This window comes from Echinops telfairi, unplaced genomic scaffold, assembly GCF_000313985.2.
Source record: "Echinops telfairi isolate 266 unplaced genomic scaffold, ASM31398v2 ScPeMD7_7458;HRSCAF=8496, whole genome shotgun sequence".
Lineage (NCBI taxonomy): Eukaryota > Metazoa > Chordata > Mammalia > Afrosoricida > Tenrecidae > Echinops > Echinops telfairi.
The window spans coordinates 14745588-14764800 of record NW_022111358.1 but is presented as its reverse complement, the minus strand read 5'-3'; the positions used below and the strand labels follow the sequence as shown (position 1 = coordinate 14764800).

At 35.6% G+C, this 19213-nt stretch overlaps 1 protein-coding gene across 4 annotated transcripts in view; it reads left to right on the top strand.

The window, feature by feature from the left end:
• Positions 1 to 19213, top strand: part of CLTC (clathrin heavy chain) — a 63935-nt gene that overhangs the window by 15285 nt on the left and 29437 nt on the right. For 2 of the 4 annotated variants that reach the window (XM_045299854.1, XM_045299852.1), the window contains exons 2-9: positions 7309 to 7516; positions 8612 to 8614; positions 10022 to 10290; positions 10891 to 11052; positions 13737 to 13850; positions 14607 to 14780; positions 16880 to 17077; positions 17831 to 18031. In XM_045299854.1, the coding sequence (XP_045155789.1) occupies positions 7309 to 7516; positions 8612 to 8614; positions 10022 to 10290; positions 10891 to 11052; positions 13737 to 13850; positions 14607 to 14780; positions 16880 to 17077; positions 17831 to 18031 (1329 nt within the window). The remainder of the gene's footprint in view (positions 1 to 7308; positions 7517 to 8611; positions 8615 to 10021; positions 10291 to 10890; positions 11053 to 13736; positions 13851 to 14606; positions 14781 to 16879; positions 17078 to 17830; positions 18032 to 19213) is intronic. The other 2 variants (XM_004707010.3, XM_045299853.1) reach the window with 1 other exon arrangement.

Here is a 19213-nt window from a genome sequence, read left to right as displayed (position 1 = left end):
TTCAGTGTCCTCCATAGATGTTGGCTGTGAGTCAGCATCAACTCAGCAGCAGCGAGGTGGGAGAGCTCTGGGTTTGGAACCCTGGAAATTCTATTCTTATTTTGATTCTCTTATTATCCAAGTCCAGGTATAAAATAGGTGTGTCTCTGTACTAACTGTTCTTCATTTGCCAGAATTTAAAGATCAAAGAGTTTAAAGGAACAAGTTTGGAACAAAACTTAACGAAAATAGTGCAGACCATCTGATAAAACCATCTACAAGGATGGAAATGTTTTGTATTCTGCGCCATCCAGTATAGTAGCCAGATTTGGCTGCTACACACATGAAATGTGACTAGTGCAAATGAGGGAACTGAATCTTAAGTTATGTTTAATCTTTCAATACCCACATGTAACAAATATTGGACAATGCAGTGACTTCAGTTCTAATTGGGCAGATACCCAGTTTGTTGCTCATTTACTGAGCATGAAGTCTTGAGCCTTAATTATACCGTCACCCAATGGCTAACTACTTTTATTTTCACCTTTACTTTTTGACATTGTAATCATCTTTCTTCTTGCCCTACCAGTTAATTATTTAATAAAAAGTCTAATTGTAATCATTTAATTTCCAGTTCTTCAACTCATAATGTAAGAGTAGAATCTAATTCTTTGTAAAGGCATTTTTAGAAAACAAAAAATCGTAGGTTTCATAAGATCAGAGAGAACCATATATGCCCACCATCTCAATTATTAGTAATATTTTGCTCTATTTCTCTTGTAAGCATTTTAAATTTAGTCTGTCATGATATTTCACTCTTTAATAGTCTTTAGAAGGTAAGGAAAATTGCTTATCACTGTATCACTATAGTCCCCTAACATTTAACAGTTCTTCGTTAGCTAAAAACCAACCAGGTTGATCTCAAAGTATTTGGTTTGTATAAATCAGAATCTAAGCAGTATCTACACATTACCCTGGGCTATGTCGCTTAAATATCTTTTAAAAATAGTTATTTTAAAGGTATTTTACGATTTATAAAAAAGTTAGAAGAACGGAGCAAACAATTCCAAAAAACACCAAATCAAACTCATTGCCTTTGAGTTGATGCTGCCTTTTAGAAATCCTAAAGAACAGGGTAGAATTGCCCATGTCAAGAGTTACAGAAGTAAAAAAAAAAAAAGAGTTACAGAAGTAACTTAATCCCATTGCCTCTTAATTTGTGTGTCGGTGTGGGTATGCATGAACCCTTTTCCCTTCTGAAATATTTAAGAGTAACTTGACACCTCTTTACTCCAACATACTTCACTGTGTGTATTTTCTAATAATAACATGGTCATGTATAATTATCTAATCTTGGTAATACAATTATCAAAGTCAGTAGTCCTAAAAACAGGAATTAAAATATACCAGGGTTAGAGTTACTATAAATGTATCATATAGATCTGAAGATTCTGACTTCTGCAATTTTAGTTATGCAAATTGAAAAGCAGAGTTGAACTTTTTAAGTGTAGTTTCCTTCTATCCCCTTTCCCTCCCCCAAAACATTTCACAGCTTATGAGTAAAAGAAGCACCGGGAGGCTTCTAATCTACTATCAGTAGTTAAAAGGGATTCACACCCAATGTTTCAACCAACTTTTGGACAGCTGAATTAAGCAGATAATAAGATGCATTTACAAAAAAAGTTAACCTTGAATTGGCCTAAAGTGCTGTTTTGTGTATAGATCTATTGGGCTCTTAGTATGTGTCAGACACTGTTGTAAGCACTTCATATTGAATCCTCACAATTCCAGGGCAGGCATCATTGCTGAGCATAAGATGAAGAAACAGATGTGCCCTGTCAGACCGGGACTTGAACCCAGGCACAAGGAATCTGTAATAGAGGCATCAACTACATCTAGGTTATTCTCTTACTTTATAATTCAAAATAAAAATTTTAAAGTTTATAAAGTGTTTTCTTTGTCCTGTAGATTATGTAGAATCTGACATAACTCCTTTCAGTACTTCTAGGCTCAGGTGAGACAAGGGAAAGGAAACTTTAATCAGTTGTATGTAAGTAATGAATAATTAGTTAGGCTCTGTAACTACACAGGAGAAAGATGTGGCTGTCTGCTTCTGTGACGCTTTGTAGCCTTTGAAATCTTACCGTGTGCTTTTACTCTATCCTATAGGGCTCTATGAGTTGGAATTGACTACTCTACACTTTTGAATTGTCTAACTGTACTCTTTTCTGTTAACTTTTGGAATCTTAGAACTGGACTTTTGGGATGCATCATTTCGACACATTTCTGTTTTCTCAATGAAAATTTAAAAAATCATTTACATTATCTCCTACCATTTATTCTGACTTGTAGTCATTTCATAAGACATGTATATCCAAATTAATTTTCTTCTAAGCCTTTTAATCTTGAAATTCTCTGTGTGGTATGCTATAGATAAGTCAATTTGATATGAACATAATTTGAGTATTAATTCCAGTAAGTCTGTTTCACTCATGAAAACATTACATCAGTAATATAAATGCAGTCAAAAGGTTCTTAGAAAGTAAACATCAAATGTAAAGGCAAGCAATGCAGCAGGATTGTCATATTGACCAACCCAGGCAACCCTTATGATACATCGAACCCAATATCTCAGATGTTTTATAACATTAAACATTATGTATTTCATATAGTATCAGTTTCATTTCTAATAGTTTATAACTATGTTGGCTTCAAATAAAATAAGCTTTTTTTTAAAAAGAAAATGTGTGCTTTCATTCATGTGTCAATTTGATACATACGTAGAGATACGTATATGAGAAATGTCAGTAAAAGCTAGTGTTAAACATCTCAAATCCTGAGTGCTGTTTCCAGATCAGTGCCCAGAATTTAGTATGGAATCAAAATGAGTTCCAAATTTGTGTGGCCTTTAAAAGATAGGAGCGTTTTAGTAATTAGCATGCTCTTTGTGCATGTGCCATTACTGTTCTGGTGTGTGTGTGTGTGTGTGTGTGTGGTTTGAAAGGGTGGATTGGAAAATAGACACTTTGATATCCATAGGATATCGCTGAGATACACAAGCCAACGAATTGCTGGGAAAGAAAATAATACCGGGGAGAGAGGGACTGGGTGAATTTCACAGTGTAGCCTTTGTACAGTTGCTTTACTAGTGTATGCTAATTATTCAAACAATAAATAATACCTTTATTGGTATGAGATTCTTTGTATTCTTAATAAGATCTCTGAATTAAAAAACTTTATTCTAGACAGTGTCAAGCATATCTCAGAATATCCCCTGCTTCAGCTTACTTGAGAGGATAAAAGTTACTGTGATATTATTGTGTACTCTCTAAGAAAGCTGCAAGTTTGGAGACTTGAATTTATCAGTGATTCATTCTACAATCTATAGTTCCATTTTTGCGACAGATTGCTCATATGCCACCAGACCTTAAAATTGACTGAGAGAGAATATTTTATAGTTAGTATGTACTGCTTTGAAAATAAAACCTGTCTAAAAACATGTTAGGGTTTGGAAGTTTTAATCTGTACAACTATTACTAGACATAGTTATGTAGCTTGCACGTAAAACAGAGTTGTTACATTACTGTGTATTTTGGCATGTTTCTATTTTGAATATATCAGTGGAAACTACTGAATCTGCCAAAAAACAAACAATCTGCCATTAAGTTGATTCCAACTCCTAGGGACTCTGTGGACAGTGCTCCGTGGGATCTTTGAGACTAATTTATAGGAGGAGTGCTGCTGTTCAGGTTGAACCATGTACTTTGTAACTAGTTAAACCCACTGCCACCAGTGTTTCTTGGAAAATATCCCATATATACTCGTGTATACGCCAAGTTTTTCAGCACATTTTAAATGCTGTTTTGGTGGTAAAATCAGGTGCCTCGGCTGATATTTGGGCCGGCTTATACTTGAGTATATACAGTAGGTAGATACGGTAGGTCTTCTTACTGATGAGTTTAAAAAATACCTTACTTGAAACATACAACTTTCCTCTAGTTCTTTAGTGCTTCCTCTCCCCCACTCTCATGATCTCAATTCTACCGTACAAATCCGGCTAGACCAGAGGATGTACACTGGTACAGATGGGAACTGGAAAAACACAGGGAATCCAAGACAGATAACCCCTCAGGACCACTGGTGAGAGTGGTGATACCTGGAAGGTGGAAGGAAGGTGGGGTAAAAAGGGGGAACAGATCACAAGGATCTACATATAACCCCCTCCCTGGGGGACGAACAACAGAAAAGTGGGTGAAAGGAGACGTTGGACAGTGTTTAAGACATGGCAATATGATAATAATTTATAAATTATTAAGGGTTTGTGAGGCAGGGGTGGTCAGCGAGGGAGGGGAAAAAATGAGCTGATACCAAGGGCTCAGGTAGAATGAAAATGATTTGAGAATAATGATGGCAACAAATGTACAAATGTGCTTGACACGATGGATGTATGGATTGTGATGAGTTGTATGAGTCCCCAATAAAATTATATATATATATTCCTGCATGTGAAAAAGTGGAAGTAAATGTAAATTCTTTTAACTGACAATTATGAAAGGCTAAATGCCCATCATTAATGACTATGGTTTTTAATATATTTAAATAGAATTGATGATAGTCTACCATTTGTGCTTGGCTTAATTTTGTTTTTTTAAATAAATATGCATCTCTTTAATATTATCAGTCAATTCTGGCTCATAGCCACACCTTACAGGAGAAGAACGACCCTTTGGATTTCCAAGGCTGTGAGTTCAAACTGGTGACATTGTAGTGCTTTAGCAGCCCAGTGTGTAGCCACCAACATCAGGGTTCCTTTTGAATAGTATTAGTACATTACTAATTCAGAAGGTAAAATGTAGATAAACATAGCTCTTTTGAAAGGATATTTAATGAGAATTAAAAGGATTACGTACATTGCAAGGGGTATAGCTTTTGTGAGCCCTGAGACTGAAGGTCACTGCTAACTGTTGACATTGGACTTTCCTTACTGCATATATTCCCATATCTGGGTTATAGTAGGGAACAGGAAACACAGATTTCATAATTTTCCCCTTTTTCTCCTCTTTACTGTCTTAGTAGGGTTTTGTTTCTTTGTTTTTTTCACCTGTCTCTGAAGGGGAAGGGGGGGGGTAGGAAATAATATATTGAAACCATTTTGTAGTGCCTGATTTATATCTTTGCCTTTTAATTTCACTATTTGACTTACATTGTTTTTCATCTTCTCAAACACTGTAAAACTTAAACTGTTATAGCTGAATTTCAATTGCTTTAGGGTTGGTAGTGACCATCACAGTTTAGATTATAGTGCCTGTTAACTTCAGGTGCATACTTCAATGAGTTCTATGCTACTGGGATATTTCCCCCAATTATTGGAAAGGTATTTAAACTCTCGAGATTTTAAGGGCTCTCATAAGCAAAATAGGTCAGTACACTTCTGAAACTGGACAGACAACTTGGCTTATACAAAACACCTCCCTGTAGCCCATCTTTAGCCCTTTTATATGATATAGGGGATCACTTAAAAAAAAAAAATTCTCCCTTTCTATTAGCCCTGAAGCTAAAAGTAAATATAAAGATAAAGTTAGGGAGAATTTAAAATTAATAATTCATAGTTTTATCATTACCAGACTCATAAGGTACATACCTAACTTCTTGTACTTACATTGCACTGCAGCATATGAACTATTGTAAAGCTGGTTAATCTTCCACTTTATTACCCTGTTTGTATTAATGGTTAAACAATTGCCTGGCTCACTGGGTTGGTATTCATTGAGTGGGCTGCTGTAACTTCAGTTTATAACTGGCTATGCATGCAGTCATTAAAGTACAATTGGGAAATGAAGTTAAAACAGCCTCTTAATCTTAACATAATTTTGTTCATTTCTTGGCTTGATTGTATTTAAGCATTTGAGCAGAAGAGTTTGACAAAATAATTTAGATAAAATATACTTGTCCATAAGTTGTGGTCTCTGAGGAAGAAAGCTAGGAGGCAAGGGTGGAAAGGCTTGTTTCTGTTGTGTATGAATGTGAATTTTAGACAATGGAGGAGAAGTAAAGGGGGTGGAGGCAAGTCGACCTGGCTTCAAAGAACAGCAGACTCACTACCATCAAGTCAGTTCTGACTCACAGGTTCTCCATAGGGCAAAGTAGAACTACCCCAATGGGTTTCTGAGACTCTTTACAGGAGTAAAAAGCCTCATCGTTCTGACTCCAGAAGAGCAGCTTGGTGGTGGTTAGCAATCCAGGCTGTAACCCATTCAGCCCAGCTAAGGCAAGTAAAATAAAGCTTTCAGATAGCTAGTTTTAGTGGGTTTCAAATTATTACACATGCTTGCTTAGTCGCCCCTAGCACTAATGACCCCAGGCGTTCTTCTAATAACAAATGATTTCTCTCACAACTTGAAAATCTTTCCAAAGACCTACCTCCTTTAAGACTAGTGCACTTGTGTAGCAAATCCTTTACTAAAAAATTGAATCTATGAGTAGCTTTGTTAAAACCCTTCGGTAGCTCGCTTTGCTTATAGAGTAAGTTCAGGATTCATACTGGAGGTACATTTTGATTGGCAGTCTGACCCTTGCTTATTATCACTATAACCTTTCCACTATAACCTTTCATGGTGTGTGATACAAAATTGCTTGTTCCTTTTGCACGCCACACTTTCACGTTTCTGGGACTTTGCACATCTTTTGCTGAAAATGGTGATCCATTGCTCTTGAACATGGCTTTATTTGTAGTCTTCCTCTGACAAGTTCTTTCTTACCTTTAGATTAGGTTTAAAAAAATGTTTTGTTTAAAAAAAACAACAACGGTACTGTAACTTTGCCTGTCTTTGTTAGTCCAAGTTTCTTTGCATCAAGAACTATGATAGTTCAAGTCAATTTTGTCTCTCTCTTTTTTTTTATGCTATAAACTTAATCCTCAGATTCCTGGTGCTTAGTGCATGTGAAGTTACTGTACTAAATGTTGATGGGGGTAAGAGAGGATAGATCTGATAATTAAAGATTTTAAATAGACAAACAGTGACCTCCTTTAACCATAATTTCCAGCTGAGATGTAGCTCTTTCTTTAGCTTAAACCTCTCAGTTATAAGATTTAATGCCATAGAACAGAAGGCCAAACAATTGGCTATTAATTGCCTCATTCGAATGGATACAATGGAATTGTCACTTTTCATATATGTGCTACCAAAGTTACTACAAGAATTGCCACTGTTAATCTTAGTTCATTGATGGTTAATGAGGATTTGTAATGATGAGATTACATGAAGGTTTGGTACTTTTTAACTTAAATCCACATAACATGGGTTACTAATTTTGTTTTTCTTTTTTTAGCTCCAAAACCTGGGTATTAACCCAGCAAACATTGGCTTCAGCACCCTGACTATGGAGTCAGACAAATTCATCTGCATTAGAGAAAAAGTAGGAGAGCAAGCCCAGGTGGTAATCATTGATATGAATGACCCAAGTAATCCAATTCGAAGACCAATTTCAGCAGACAGCGCCATCATGAATCCGGCTAGCAAAGTAATTGCATTAAAAGGTAAAAAAGATTGTGGGGCTTTTTTCCCTTCAAACTCTTCTTTTGTGTTTTCTATGTAAATATAATAGTTCATGTCTACATTTGTAGTATGATGGATTACATTTGGTTAAATAAAAATCTCCAAAGTTAATGCTAGTATTGAACTTAGTTTTAACTACTTTTATGAGTTTTACATAGACTATGTATCTATGAATGTCCTAATTTTCTGCTCTACATAAATCTTCTTGGAAATACTACAAGTTTTGGAATGAATACACTTAAACTTAATATCTACAGTGTACCAAAACTGCTAAAAGTACATCTCCATATTCAGAGGAAATAAGAATACAGTGATTTATATTCTGGATTCAAGTTTAATACCCACTCATAGGTGGACACGAAGGTGTAAACATCAGGAGTGTTTTGAGTTGATTCAACTAACCTTTTAATTGCCACATCAGGGGACTATACGCCTGTCAATCTAAACATGAGTTCAAAGAATGTCATGCAGTCTGGGATCCTGTTTTAATTTTTTCCTGCCTCTCCTTAGGACGTTGAAGTGAGAATAAAATTGACCCTTTAAAACAAGTTTTAAGAGGGTGAAATAATAAGGTGACTGATTCTTTAAAAAGACTTAATTGCCTACTGCTTGCTTTGTTGTTTTCTTAGTAACGAGGAGAAAGAGTTTAGGTCCCCAGAAATTTCTGAATAAATTTGTGAGTGAGTTGTTAGTGTCACTAAAACTTTAAATTTTTCTTTACATGATTTAAACTGTGCATTTAATAACAATACTTCTTGGAGAGCACAGCGTTGGGTGAGAGAAATAATATTCAAACAAGTAAGACATCATCCCATATATAAGGTAGGAATTTATCTCAGGGAAGGATGGTCCGGATGTTTTGAAGCAGTAAGCATTTTGCTTCTATTAAAAACTATATATTCTAATATAAGGTATTAAATTGCCCTCAGCCTCCTTAAAAAATTAAATTCAATTGCTTAGTAACTTTCACACCCTTATATTAAAAAGGCCATCATTTTAATTTTGTCAAAATTCTTTTCTATTTTTAATGTTATTGTTATCTTATCACATTTCTTAATGCTTTCTTATGTGTGCAGATGGTGAGTTCTCTTAAATTAGATTGTGTTAGTTATTGTCCTGTTCTATAAAAAGAATAAATTGAAAATATTTTTAGAGCATCATATGGTAGCATCATAGATCTGTACCTATGTGTTGCACTGTAGAATTTAGCTCTAATTCCTTGCCCCCTTCCCCAAAGCACCCCACATATGTAAATACTCAAATTCTTTTCACAAAAAGAATAGTTAAAAGTTTAATAATTTGGGGGTTGGGGAAGGCAGCAAAGGAAAATAAGTCATGCCCATCAACTGCTTCCCTCTGAAGCTAGTTTTAACCTCTTGGCTTCTTTTTATGAGCGGGACTGTAACTCTTACAATTTTCCAGTCTGGTTGTGGTTTACATATTGTGTGGGATGGGAGTAGCATTCTCTGTTTATGGTAGAAATTTTTGCACATGTGATAAGAAGGGTGGTGGTACAAAGCTGTATGTTTTTTGTCTCCTTTACCTCATTCCCCCAAAACTATCTTAAACTTTTTGTCCTCCAGGAGCCAGATTCTCTGTGGCTCGGGAATGGAGTTTTCCTTAGTCTGTAAAGGATTAATCATGATAGCATAGTGAGAGCTGTGGCCTTTGACCTCTGTTAATTTAAATCAAATTGTTTTCTGGACTGTGATGAATTTCAAATTACAAGTACAAGCCCTTGCATCTGACTCTGGACTCTTAACATTGGCAAATTTCATCCTGTTAATACATGCTTGCTGTCTTTCTTGGGATGAAGCTTGAACTTTGTTCTTATCTTCAGTCTATTAACAGCATCCAAAACTTGTCCTCCTTTGTCTCCCTTCCCTTTCCTCTAGCACCTCTTCCTTTCCTTTGTATTGTAAACCAATTAAATGTAGCATGCTGGTCTTTTCTGTGCTAGTGACATCAGGCAGAGTTGAAGTGGATCCTCTTTTCAAAAAGCAGTTTCCTTAAGACTTAGTGGGATGGGAGATGACTGCCTTTTAAAAAGTAGGCATTTCCCCATGTGTTTGTGTGACATTTGCTTCATCCTGTGTACCAATTACTAACAGTCCATGTATAAAATTAGCACAGTAAGTATGAATGTTACAGTCCTGTTTCCTGTTTTCCATCATTGTTAAGAGAGTTGTTCTTTAGATTAACTTTAGTTCTGGTGTAGAATCTTAAAAAAGATAAACTGACCATTTCAGATGTGTTCATTAGAGGTAATAGACATTTTACTTCAGATATAGTGAGTGCTTGCTTAGAAAACTATTCTCTGCAATGGTTGCTGCTCTATCAATGTGACTTCTGTGGTTGGTTATTAGTCTTGAGTTAGAATTATTTCATTTGGAAGCTATAGAGCTAGTTTAGCTAGTTATTAATTTACCCATGACTTTCTCTTTAAAAAACAAAACCATATACACAATTCTCCATTTTATTTTTAGCTGGGAAAACTCTTCAGATATTTAACATTGAAATGAAAAGTAAAATGAAAGCCCATACCATGACTGATGATGTCACTTTTTGGAAATGGATCTCCCTGAATACGGTTGCTCTGGTTACGGATAATGCTGTGTATCATTGGAGTATGGAAGGAGAGTCTCAGCCAGTGAAAATGTTTGATCGCCATTCTAGTCTCGCAGGGTGCCAGATTATCAATTACCGTACAGATGCAAAGCAAAAGTGGTTACTTCTGACTGGCATATCTGCACAGGTAAGTTTTCTAGTTTTTAAGAAGAGGGCTACCTAGAATGCAATCTGTACCTAGAATGCAATCTGACTGATTTGTGAGAGATTTTTTTTTTTTTTTTAAATGTTGGAGATTCAGTGCCTTAATTACCTACATACTGGGGTACAGTTTCAGAGTACTCTTAGTCAGGATCGTTCTTACTTAGAGTGAGTACAGAAACCTGAGTTTCTGTATGATCTGGGATTTGTTGTGGAGGGTATGTACTGTACTGCAGAGTATAGTTTTATATCTTTTTCTGTACGGTGGTGTAATTGGATGGTTGGTTACAAGGCACATCATAAGCAGTCGAGCTAAATTTAACTTAAGAGGTATCAAATCTACAATGAAAGGCAGAATAACAAAGGATTGTAAATACCGTATATACTCGAGTATAAACCGAGTTTTCCAGCACATTTTTAAAGCCGTTTTTGTGGTAAAATTAGGTGCCTCAGCTGATATTCGGGTCTGCTTATCCTCGAGTATATATGGTACTACTAAAGATTACAAAAGATTAATTATTTCACTAATTGATGAATCTGGGAATTATTAGGCCTTCAAAATATACTCTTTTTGTTCCCTTTGTAGCAAAACCGTGTGGTGGGAGCTATGCAGCTCTATTCTGTAGATAGGAAAGTGTCCCAGCCCATTGAAGGTCACGCGGCTAGTTTCGCACAGTTTAAGATGGAAGGAAATGCAGAGGAATCAACATTATTTTGTTTTGCAGTACGGGGTCAAGCGGGAGGCAAGGTAAGTTTTGGCTCTTTTTTTTGTTTGTTTGTTTTTGTTGTTTTGGCTCTTTTTGCTACTAATTTGTCATCCAATTTCAAGATTGTCTTCTAACTTGCTCCTTTGTTTTGAATATTAATTCAGTTCTGAGATGGCTCAATTGTGATTCTATTTCTTTTTACTGGTTTGACTGTTAAACTGTTGGGAGGGACATTTTTTGTGTGATTCCTGACTAAAATGAATATTGTTCTGTAGCTATTTTTGTGGGGGCTTTTTGTTTTTGCTATTTATATTAAGACTTTATTTTGATTGCCTTCATCAAAGGCCTTATGTTAATGTTTTCCAACTTTGCTGTGTATAAAAATCACTTGGCCAACACCTAGAACGTTTGCTTCCGTAAGTGAAGACCACAGTCTTCATTTTAAATACGCTAAGTGATGTTAGTAAACTGTGGATTACAGTTTGAGTAGCATTGCCTTCATTTAGTTTTCAGCCCTGACTGCATTGGAGTTGTCTGGGAAACTCACACACCAGTTCCTGGAGCTCTGTTACAGACAATTAAATCAGAATGGGTAGAAGGGCATGTCTTTTTTTTTTTAAGGTCATAAAAATTGTGTGACCAAGGTTGAGAACCATTGAACAATGAATATGAACAAATAGAATTACTTTGTAGTTGCAGGCAACAGAAATAACCTCTGATGATTAAAACATAAAATATTTAGTGAAGGATATTGGATAGCTCACAATTGCTAGGAGTGATGCTACACTCGGCCTGTAAAATGAAGAGAAATACAGGAGAATGGGCAGCAGGGAGTCACTGCTCAAACCCATGCCACCGCAAACTCTGCTGCTGCCCTGACTGCATTGCTAGACTCCAAATGAACCAGGAAAATCGTGTCACTGCTGCTTCCACTGCCAGAGTGGCACCTATGAAGTCTTACTGACTTTCTGTCTCTGCCTGTTCAAACTATAATACAGACAAGTCCACCTGCCTACATCAAAGTGTAAGAGAGGTTTAGAAAATATTCAGTGGTGTTTGGTCTTAAAAAATGGATTACCTTCTATCAAAACTTCAGTACCTCTATAAGTACTACAAAAGTGCTGCAGGAATCAGATCTTGGGCATGCTAAAAAAAAAAAGTAAACTTTAATTTTCTTAGAACTTGTCAATCTCTTTATAAATAGTTAAAATTTTTAAAAATATTATATCAATCACTTGAAGTGTGATATAATCTAGAACCTCTTGACAGGAAGAGAAACATACATTCCCTTCTGCCAAGAATTCCTGAACTGAGAGCAACATATATATGAAGGATAAAAAGCACTGATATTTAAATCTGAGTTGGTGGAATTTAAACAAAAAGACACTTAGGTTTTAAAAGTTAACATATTATGAAAGCATAATGGTGGGACTTTTTTTGTTTTTTTTTTTGAGAAAGCCTACTGAGAAAAACATCTATTAAAAAAATTAAAAACATTTTTACAGGTTCTTAAGCTTATTTTTCTCATTGTTCTGTCTTTTGTTCTATCTTTTGCCATGGCTTTGAAGACAGTCAGTATTGGAATAAGTCATATAATTAGGAATAAGATCCTGAAACTGTGTGTGTGTGTGTTTGTGTTTGTGTGTGTTTGAAGGGGAATTATTTTCTGCATTAATTTTTGACATGACTTAAACCATCTCTTATACTTCTCTTATACTTTCTTTTGCTAGTTGATGTGCAGCATCAGAATTTTTAAACAAAATATCCTTAGGGTGTAGGTGATTAGAGAGACAACTTGGCTTAGGCTTATAATTTCCATCTGTGTTAGAGTAAGGGTGTACAGGCAGAGAAGAAATACAAATATTAATTTGGAATATTATATTGTAATGGAAAGCTATGAGAAAGTACACAGGCAATGTGTTAGTATTCTATGCCCTTCAATTATTTGAGGTTTAATTATGTTTCAGATATCCAACTAACTTAACTTTTTCTTCAACAGTATATATGTATAGAACATTATAGACAGTTCAGAGCAATCTCCTGTACCCATATCTAGTTCCCCCGATTGACATATTTTACATAGCCGTAGTACAGTAGAAAAACCATGAAATGGACATTAGTATTATATATGTGTACAGTTCTGTCGTTTACCAACTGCAGATTCAAATTATATAACCATTTATCACTACAAGGATCAACATTTTAGTTCTACCCAGCTTCCTCTCTTTTACCATCCGTAACTCCCTGTTGCTTTAGTTGAATTTGACTCATACTGACCCTATGAAACAGAGAACAACTGTCCCATAGGGTTCTCATGCTTTAACCGTTATGGAAGCAGATTGCCAAATCTTTCTTCATAGAATGGCTGGTGGGTTCAAACTCCATCAGTCTTTTAATTAGCAGCCAAGCATCTTAGCATCAGAGCGATCATTGACTTGTTCTCCATCTCTATGTGCAGTTTATGACCTTTTGAGATCGACTGTTGCATCTAGCATATTTTCTTTAAGATCCATCCCATTGTTGCTGATATTGATAGTCCCTTATTTTTGCTGATTATGTGTTCTACCATCAAAAATTCCATAAATGAATTTACCAAAGTTTTCTTAACTACTTACTATTGTAAGACACGTGGGTTGTTTCCATTGGGGCTACAAATAAAGCTACGGTAATAAACTGTCTTGATTGTTAAAAGACCTAAATTCATGTGAATTTCTCTTTTGAATAGTTACATATTATTGAAGTTGGCACACCACCTACAGGAAATCAGCCTTTTCCAAAGAAAGCGGTGGATGTTTTCTTTCCTCCAGAAGCTCAGAATGACTTTCCTGTTGCAATGCAGGTATTTTCAGCCAAATTAATGAACTTTAAAAATCAATCCAAGAACTATTTATATGCTTTTAAGTGGTGTTTAAAAGATTACCCTTAATTCTAAAATAGAATATTACTGAAACTGAGAAATTATATTATAATAACTTTTATATAATGTATAAATTGCGTTAGGTTAAGGTTAAATTGTCTTCTACCAGATCTCATTCATTGTTTTAAAAAATTGTGAATTAGATGGGAATCTACATTTCAAATGAATTTTGTATTCAGCATTTAAACTACTAATCAAACCCCTTAATAGATTACCCTACTCCCCCTTTGAATTTGCCTGTCTTATAAATTTCTTTCTTCCCCTTTACCTAAGTTAATACCTGCCATCCCTCTAGTCTATTGCTTTATCTCCCCTCTGAGAAGCCCCAAGTTCTGTTCCCTTTGGTATAGACATCTTTGTTGGTTTTTTTGTGGGTTTTTTTCCTTCTTTATAACAGTAGTCTCATATAATAATTGCCTTTGATAATTGACTAACTTCAGCATAATGTTCTCCAGGTCAATTCATGCCGTGACTCATTTATGTTCTGATGTTTTCTATTAATAACTTAGACTGTTCCATCTTTAAATATGGCACACGCTAAGTACTAATTTTAATTTTTTAAAAAGGTCTCTTGTCAAGCGTTTTAGAATTTTGCCATCTTTAAAATAGAATTACTCTAAATTTTCTTACTGTTTGCAGGTTCAATATTTTAATGAAATGTTGGTTTTATTTGAACAGATCAGTGAAAAGCATGATGTAGTATTCTTGATTACTAAGTACGGCTATATCCACCTCTATGATCTTGAGACTGGCACCTGCATCTACATGAATAGAATCAGTGGGGAAACAATCTTTGTGACAGCACCTCATGAAGCCACAGCTGGAATAATTGGAGTCAACAGAAAAGGACAAGTAAGGAAACCTTGAATTTGAAATTAATAATTAAGTAAAAATGACTACCAGACAATAATATATACCTGAAAATACAGAAGTATGAATACATTCTCTTTTTTTTCTTGTGTGAGGGGGCTTCAAAAAATTTATTTGAAAATGGAATTAAAAAATAGAAGTTTTTCACAGAATTCCTGAACCATATTAGAAATTACAAGTCAAGTAATCATTCTTACATTCCTAACCCCTCAGTTAAGTATTACCAAATATTTGCCATTGGAAGATAATGTGTTATAGTAGTTATTGCAGGGTACCTGGAAAGTTACCTACATTGATTGGAAAAATAAGAGTTAAGGGTTCATTTAAAGGTGGAATTGAAGATATGTTTGGTTATTGAGTCCTAAAGTGGTGCCCCATTCTTCTTGATCTTGGGTCAAAAATTTGATTTTCATCCAAATGAAAAATATTAAGCATGTATTTTGTGTTAATAATTTCTAACTAATAGTAATACAGTTAAATCAAGATAAGATAATTTCATCCTGTGGAATTGTGATGAAGAAACACACAATGAAAAAAAAAGAAACACCCAATGTTAATTACCCCTAGTAATCACTCTTATTATTGATATAAGTAGTTATAATCTGGGGTAGGTAACTAGGTCTGGTGAGGGCAAGAGTGATGGATGGGTAGGTGATGCTGTTTCTCTAGCGTATTGGACAGTAATTTAACTCATAGGGAATTCTATGACAGTGACTTTTTATGAGGGTCAAGGGTGGGTAAACGTTCTTTGAAATAGTCATGCCTCGTCCTTAATACCATATGTGTCTAGTAGTTCTTTCAGTATCATTAGGACTATATGGTAAGCATTTTAATGATACAAGGTATTGCATCATTCAGTGGTACCTGCTCTTATTTAGTGTATGATCCAGCACCTAGATGATTGAAAAGCCCTGGTGGCATAATGGGTTATGAGATGGGCTACTAATGGCTAGGCCAGCAGTTGGAACCCACCAGCTTCTTCAAGGAAGACAGATGAGTTTTCCCCCTGCCCTCCTAGAAACCCACAGAGGCATTTCTGCCCTGTCCTATAGGGTTGCTGTGTGTCGGAATCAACTTAGTGTGTGAGAAAGGTAAGCATAGCTAAGTTATTGAAAATTATTGTAAAGAAAGCCTAGTGTTTAAAGCATTGTTGCTTGAACTTCATCTAGGTGAGCCCTATGCTTTATTTTGATTTTATACCTTCTTCAGGTTTCTAGATTGCATTTCTTCAGTATCTCTAAGCCTTTTTCAGAACACTATAAACTGCAAGGTCAGCAGGTGGAAATCACCAGCTGTTCCAAGGGAGAAAGATGAGGCGTTTACTTCCATAAAGAGTTAAAATCTTGGAAACCCACAGGGGTAATTGCACTCTGCCCAGCAGGATCGCTATGAGTCAAAATCAACTCTATGGCAGTGAGATTAAGTTTTTATTTTGATCACATTAGGAATGAATGGATGGCTAGTTGCAGAGCAGCTAGAGCTCAAACAGCATGAAATACAGAATTTGACATAACATAATGGCCATATTTTTTTAAAAACTAAATGGTTTAGCACCCTATGGTATTTCTTTTTTTTTTTTAATCATTTTATTGGGGGCTCATACAACTCTTATCACCATCCATCCATCCATTGTGTCAAGCACATTTGTACATGTTGCCATCATCATTCTCAAAACATTTGCTTTCTACTTGAGCCTTTGGTATCAGCTCCTCATTTTCCCCTCCCTCTCTGCTCCCCCCTCCCCCATGAACCCTTGATAATTTATAAATTATTATTATTTTGTCATATCTTACCCCATCTGACGTCTCCCTTCACCCACTTCTCCACTGTCCATCCCCCAGGGAGGAGGTTATATGTAGATCCTTGTAATCTGTTGCCCCTCTCTCCCTTACCTTGCCACCCCCCCCCAACCCCGTATCGGTATTTCATTTTAAATCTCTTCTTTGTCCTAGCCTTCTCTCTTTTTATAGCTTAACTTTCATAATTTGACAATTTAATTACCTTAAGTAATATTATTTGCTTTAAACAGATTTATATTCAAATAAATGCATTGTAACACTTCATGGATCTTTGAATTATAGGTTCTATCAGTATGTGTGGAGGAAGAAAACATAATTCCCTATATCACCAATGTCCTACAAAATCCTGATTTGGCTCTCAGAATGGCTGTACGTAACAACTTAGCTGGGGCGGAAGAACTCTTTGCCCGGAAATTTAATGCACTATTTGCCCAGGGAAATTACTCTGAGGCAGCAAAGGTGGCTGCTAATGCACCAAAGGTAAACAAACAGTTATGAAAATTAAATTGTTATGCGTGGCTTAATGTTTAATCTCCATTTCTTTATTTTTATATTATTTTAAATTTATTAATTTTTAATCTCCATTTCTAATACAGCTAGAAGAGGAACCAGCGTTCCACAGCAGTGTTACCCTCTTTTGGGTTATCGATTCCTTTAGTAAGATAGGATGTGCCTCTGGATTTGGTTAGCCGTTTAAAATTCAGAGTGTTAGAAGGATGTGTACTCTAAGATATTTTTAACCATAGTAACACTGATGCTTAGTTACTTGGGTATGAAACTGTTGAGCTTCTATAAATGCGAACTGCTGATTGTATTTCCACAATTTAGAGAACACACAGATTCCTTCCAGCATATGGTAGGTAGAATTGCCTGAAATTAAACTGGATTTATTCTGATCACCATTGTACTAAATTGATAACCTCGTATTTCTAACTAGTATTAATTATGAAACTTCCACAAAATGTAAACTTTAGTTACTAGCTTATTAAGTACTCTATGATTATAATGAATACATGTATTCTCTTACACATTAACATATTTGGTATATTTCTGATTATGAATAATCTCATAACATTGGACCAAGACTGTGACAGACTGACATAATTGTTACTACAGATGCAGATGAAAATTTGGTGTTAGTGGATGGGATCATGCCTCTAAGATTCACTTGAGTCATTATTAATTTGATGTTTGGATCATCTGAAGAATTTTTTAAATTTTACTTTCTTAAAGGGCATTCTCCGTACACCAGACACCATCCGACGGTTCCAAAGTGTTCCAGCTCAGCCAGGTCAAACTTCTCCTCTGCTTCAATACTTTGGAATTCTTTTGGACCAGGGCCAACTGAACAAATATGAATCCTTGGAACTGTGTAGGCCTGTACTTCAACAAGGGCGAAAACAGCTTTTAGAAAAATGGTTAAAAGAAGATAAGGTAAAAAAAAAATTAAATAAAAATCTTATCAACATGCTTTTGCTTTGATTGGATTAAATAACGTTAGTAAGCTAAAAAGCGAGCCTAGAGAGACTACACAAACAAATGTCTGTTAAATACTACATCCATTTTCTATTCTAGGAACAGATAATTACATGAGCAATATAAACACACCTCCTTTTGGAAATAAATTTATTTTAATGGCACATTAAGGTGGGCATTTTTTTCTGTTTCTTTTTGCCATCCTTTTGCTTTAAGAAAAATTGTTTCAGTGTGGGCTCATACTTGAGGCACTCCTTTGGACATAGGAATATATTCCCATCTTCCACACTTGATCTGCACCTTGTCAACCATACAAGTATTATATCTTCTAGAATTCCAAAGTATCCTCAAAATTGGGGTATTTGCTGCTGGTAAGAATGTTTATATGTACCAGAAAACACTTTTAGGTAAAATGTTGAGTTATAGTTGTGTTAACAAGACAATAGGACTCTAATGAAGTACTGTTTGCCAATGTGGGTTCACAAAATGTTAATCATATTACCTGGAAAACTATTTAATTCAGCGTCTGAAAATTTATTTAAGTAGGAATCATTTTTATGTTATTAACTAGGTTCCTGTACTGTAGGATTTCAATGCCTTTTACTGCATGTACTGCCTTTTTAAAAAAAATAAAATTTTATTTTATTGAGGGCTCTTACAGCTCTTATCACATTCCATACAAAAATCCATTTTGTCAAATACATCTGTACATATGTTGTTGTCATCTTTTTCAGAACATTTTCTTTCTACTTGAGTCCCTGGCATCAGCTTCTCATTTTTACCCCCTACCTTCCCCACCCTTCCTTGATAATTGATAAATTATTTTTTAATTTTTATTTATTTATTTTTCCCCATGTCTTACACTGACTGCTGTCTCATTTCACCCACTTTTCTGTTGTCTGTTCCCCTGGGGTGGGGCCATATGCCATCATTGTGATCAGTTCCCCCTTAATCCCCACCCAACCCTTACCCTTACTCTGCTATTATCGCTGCTCCCCTTATTGGTCCTAAGGGGTTTGTCTGTTCTGGATTCCTGTGTTTTGAGCTCTTACCCATACCAGTATACATGTTCTGATCTAGCCAGATTTGTAACATAGAATTGGGGTCATGGGGGCCAGTGGCCAGGGTGGGGTGGGGGGG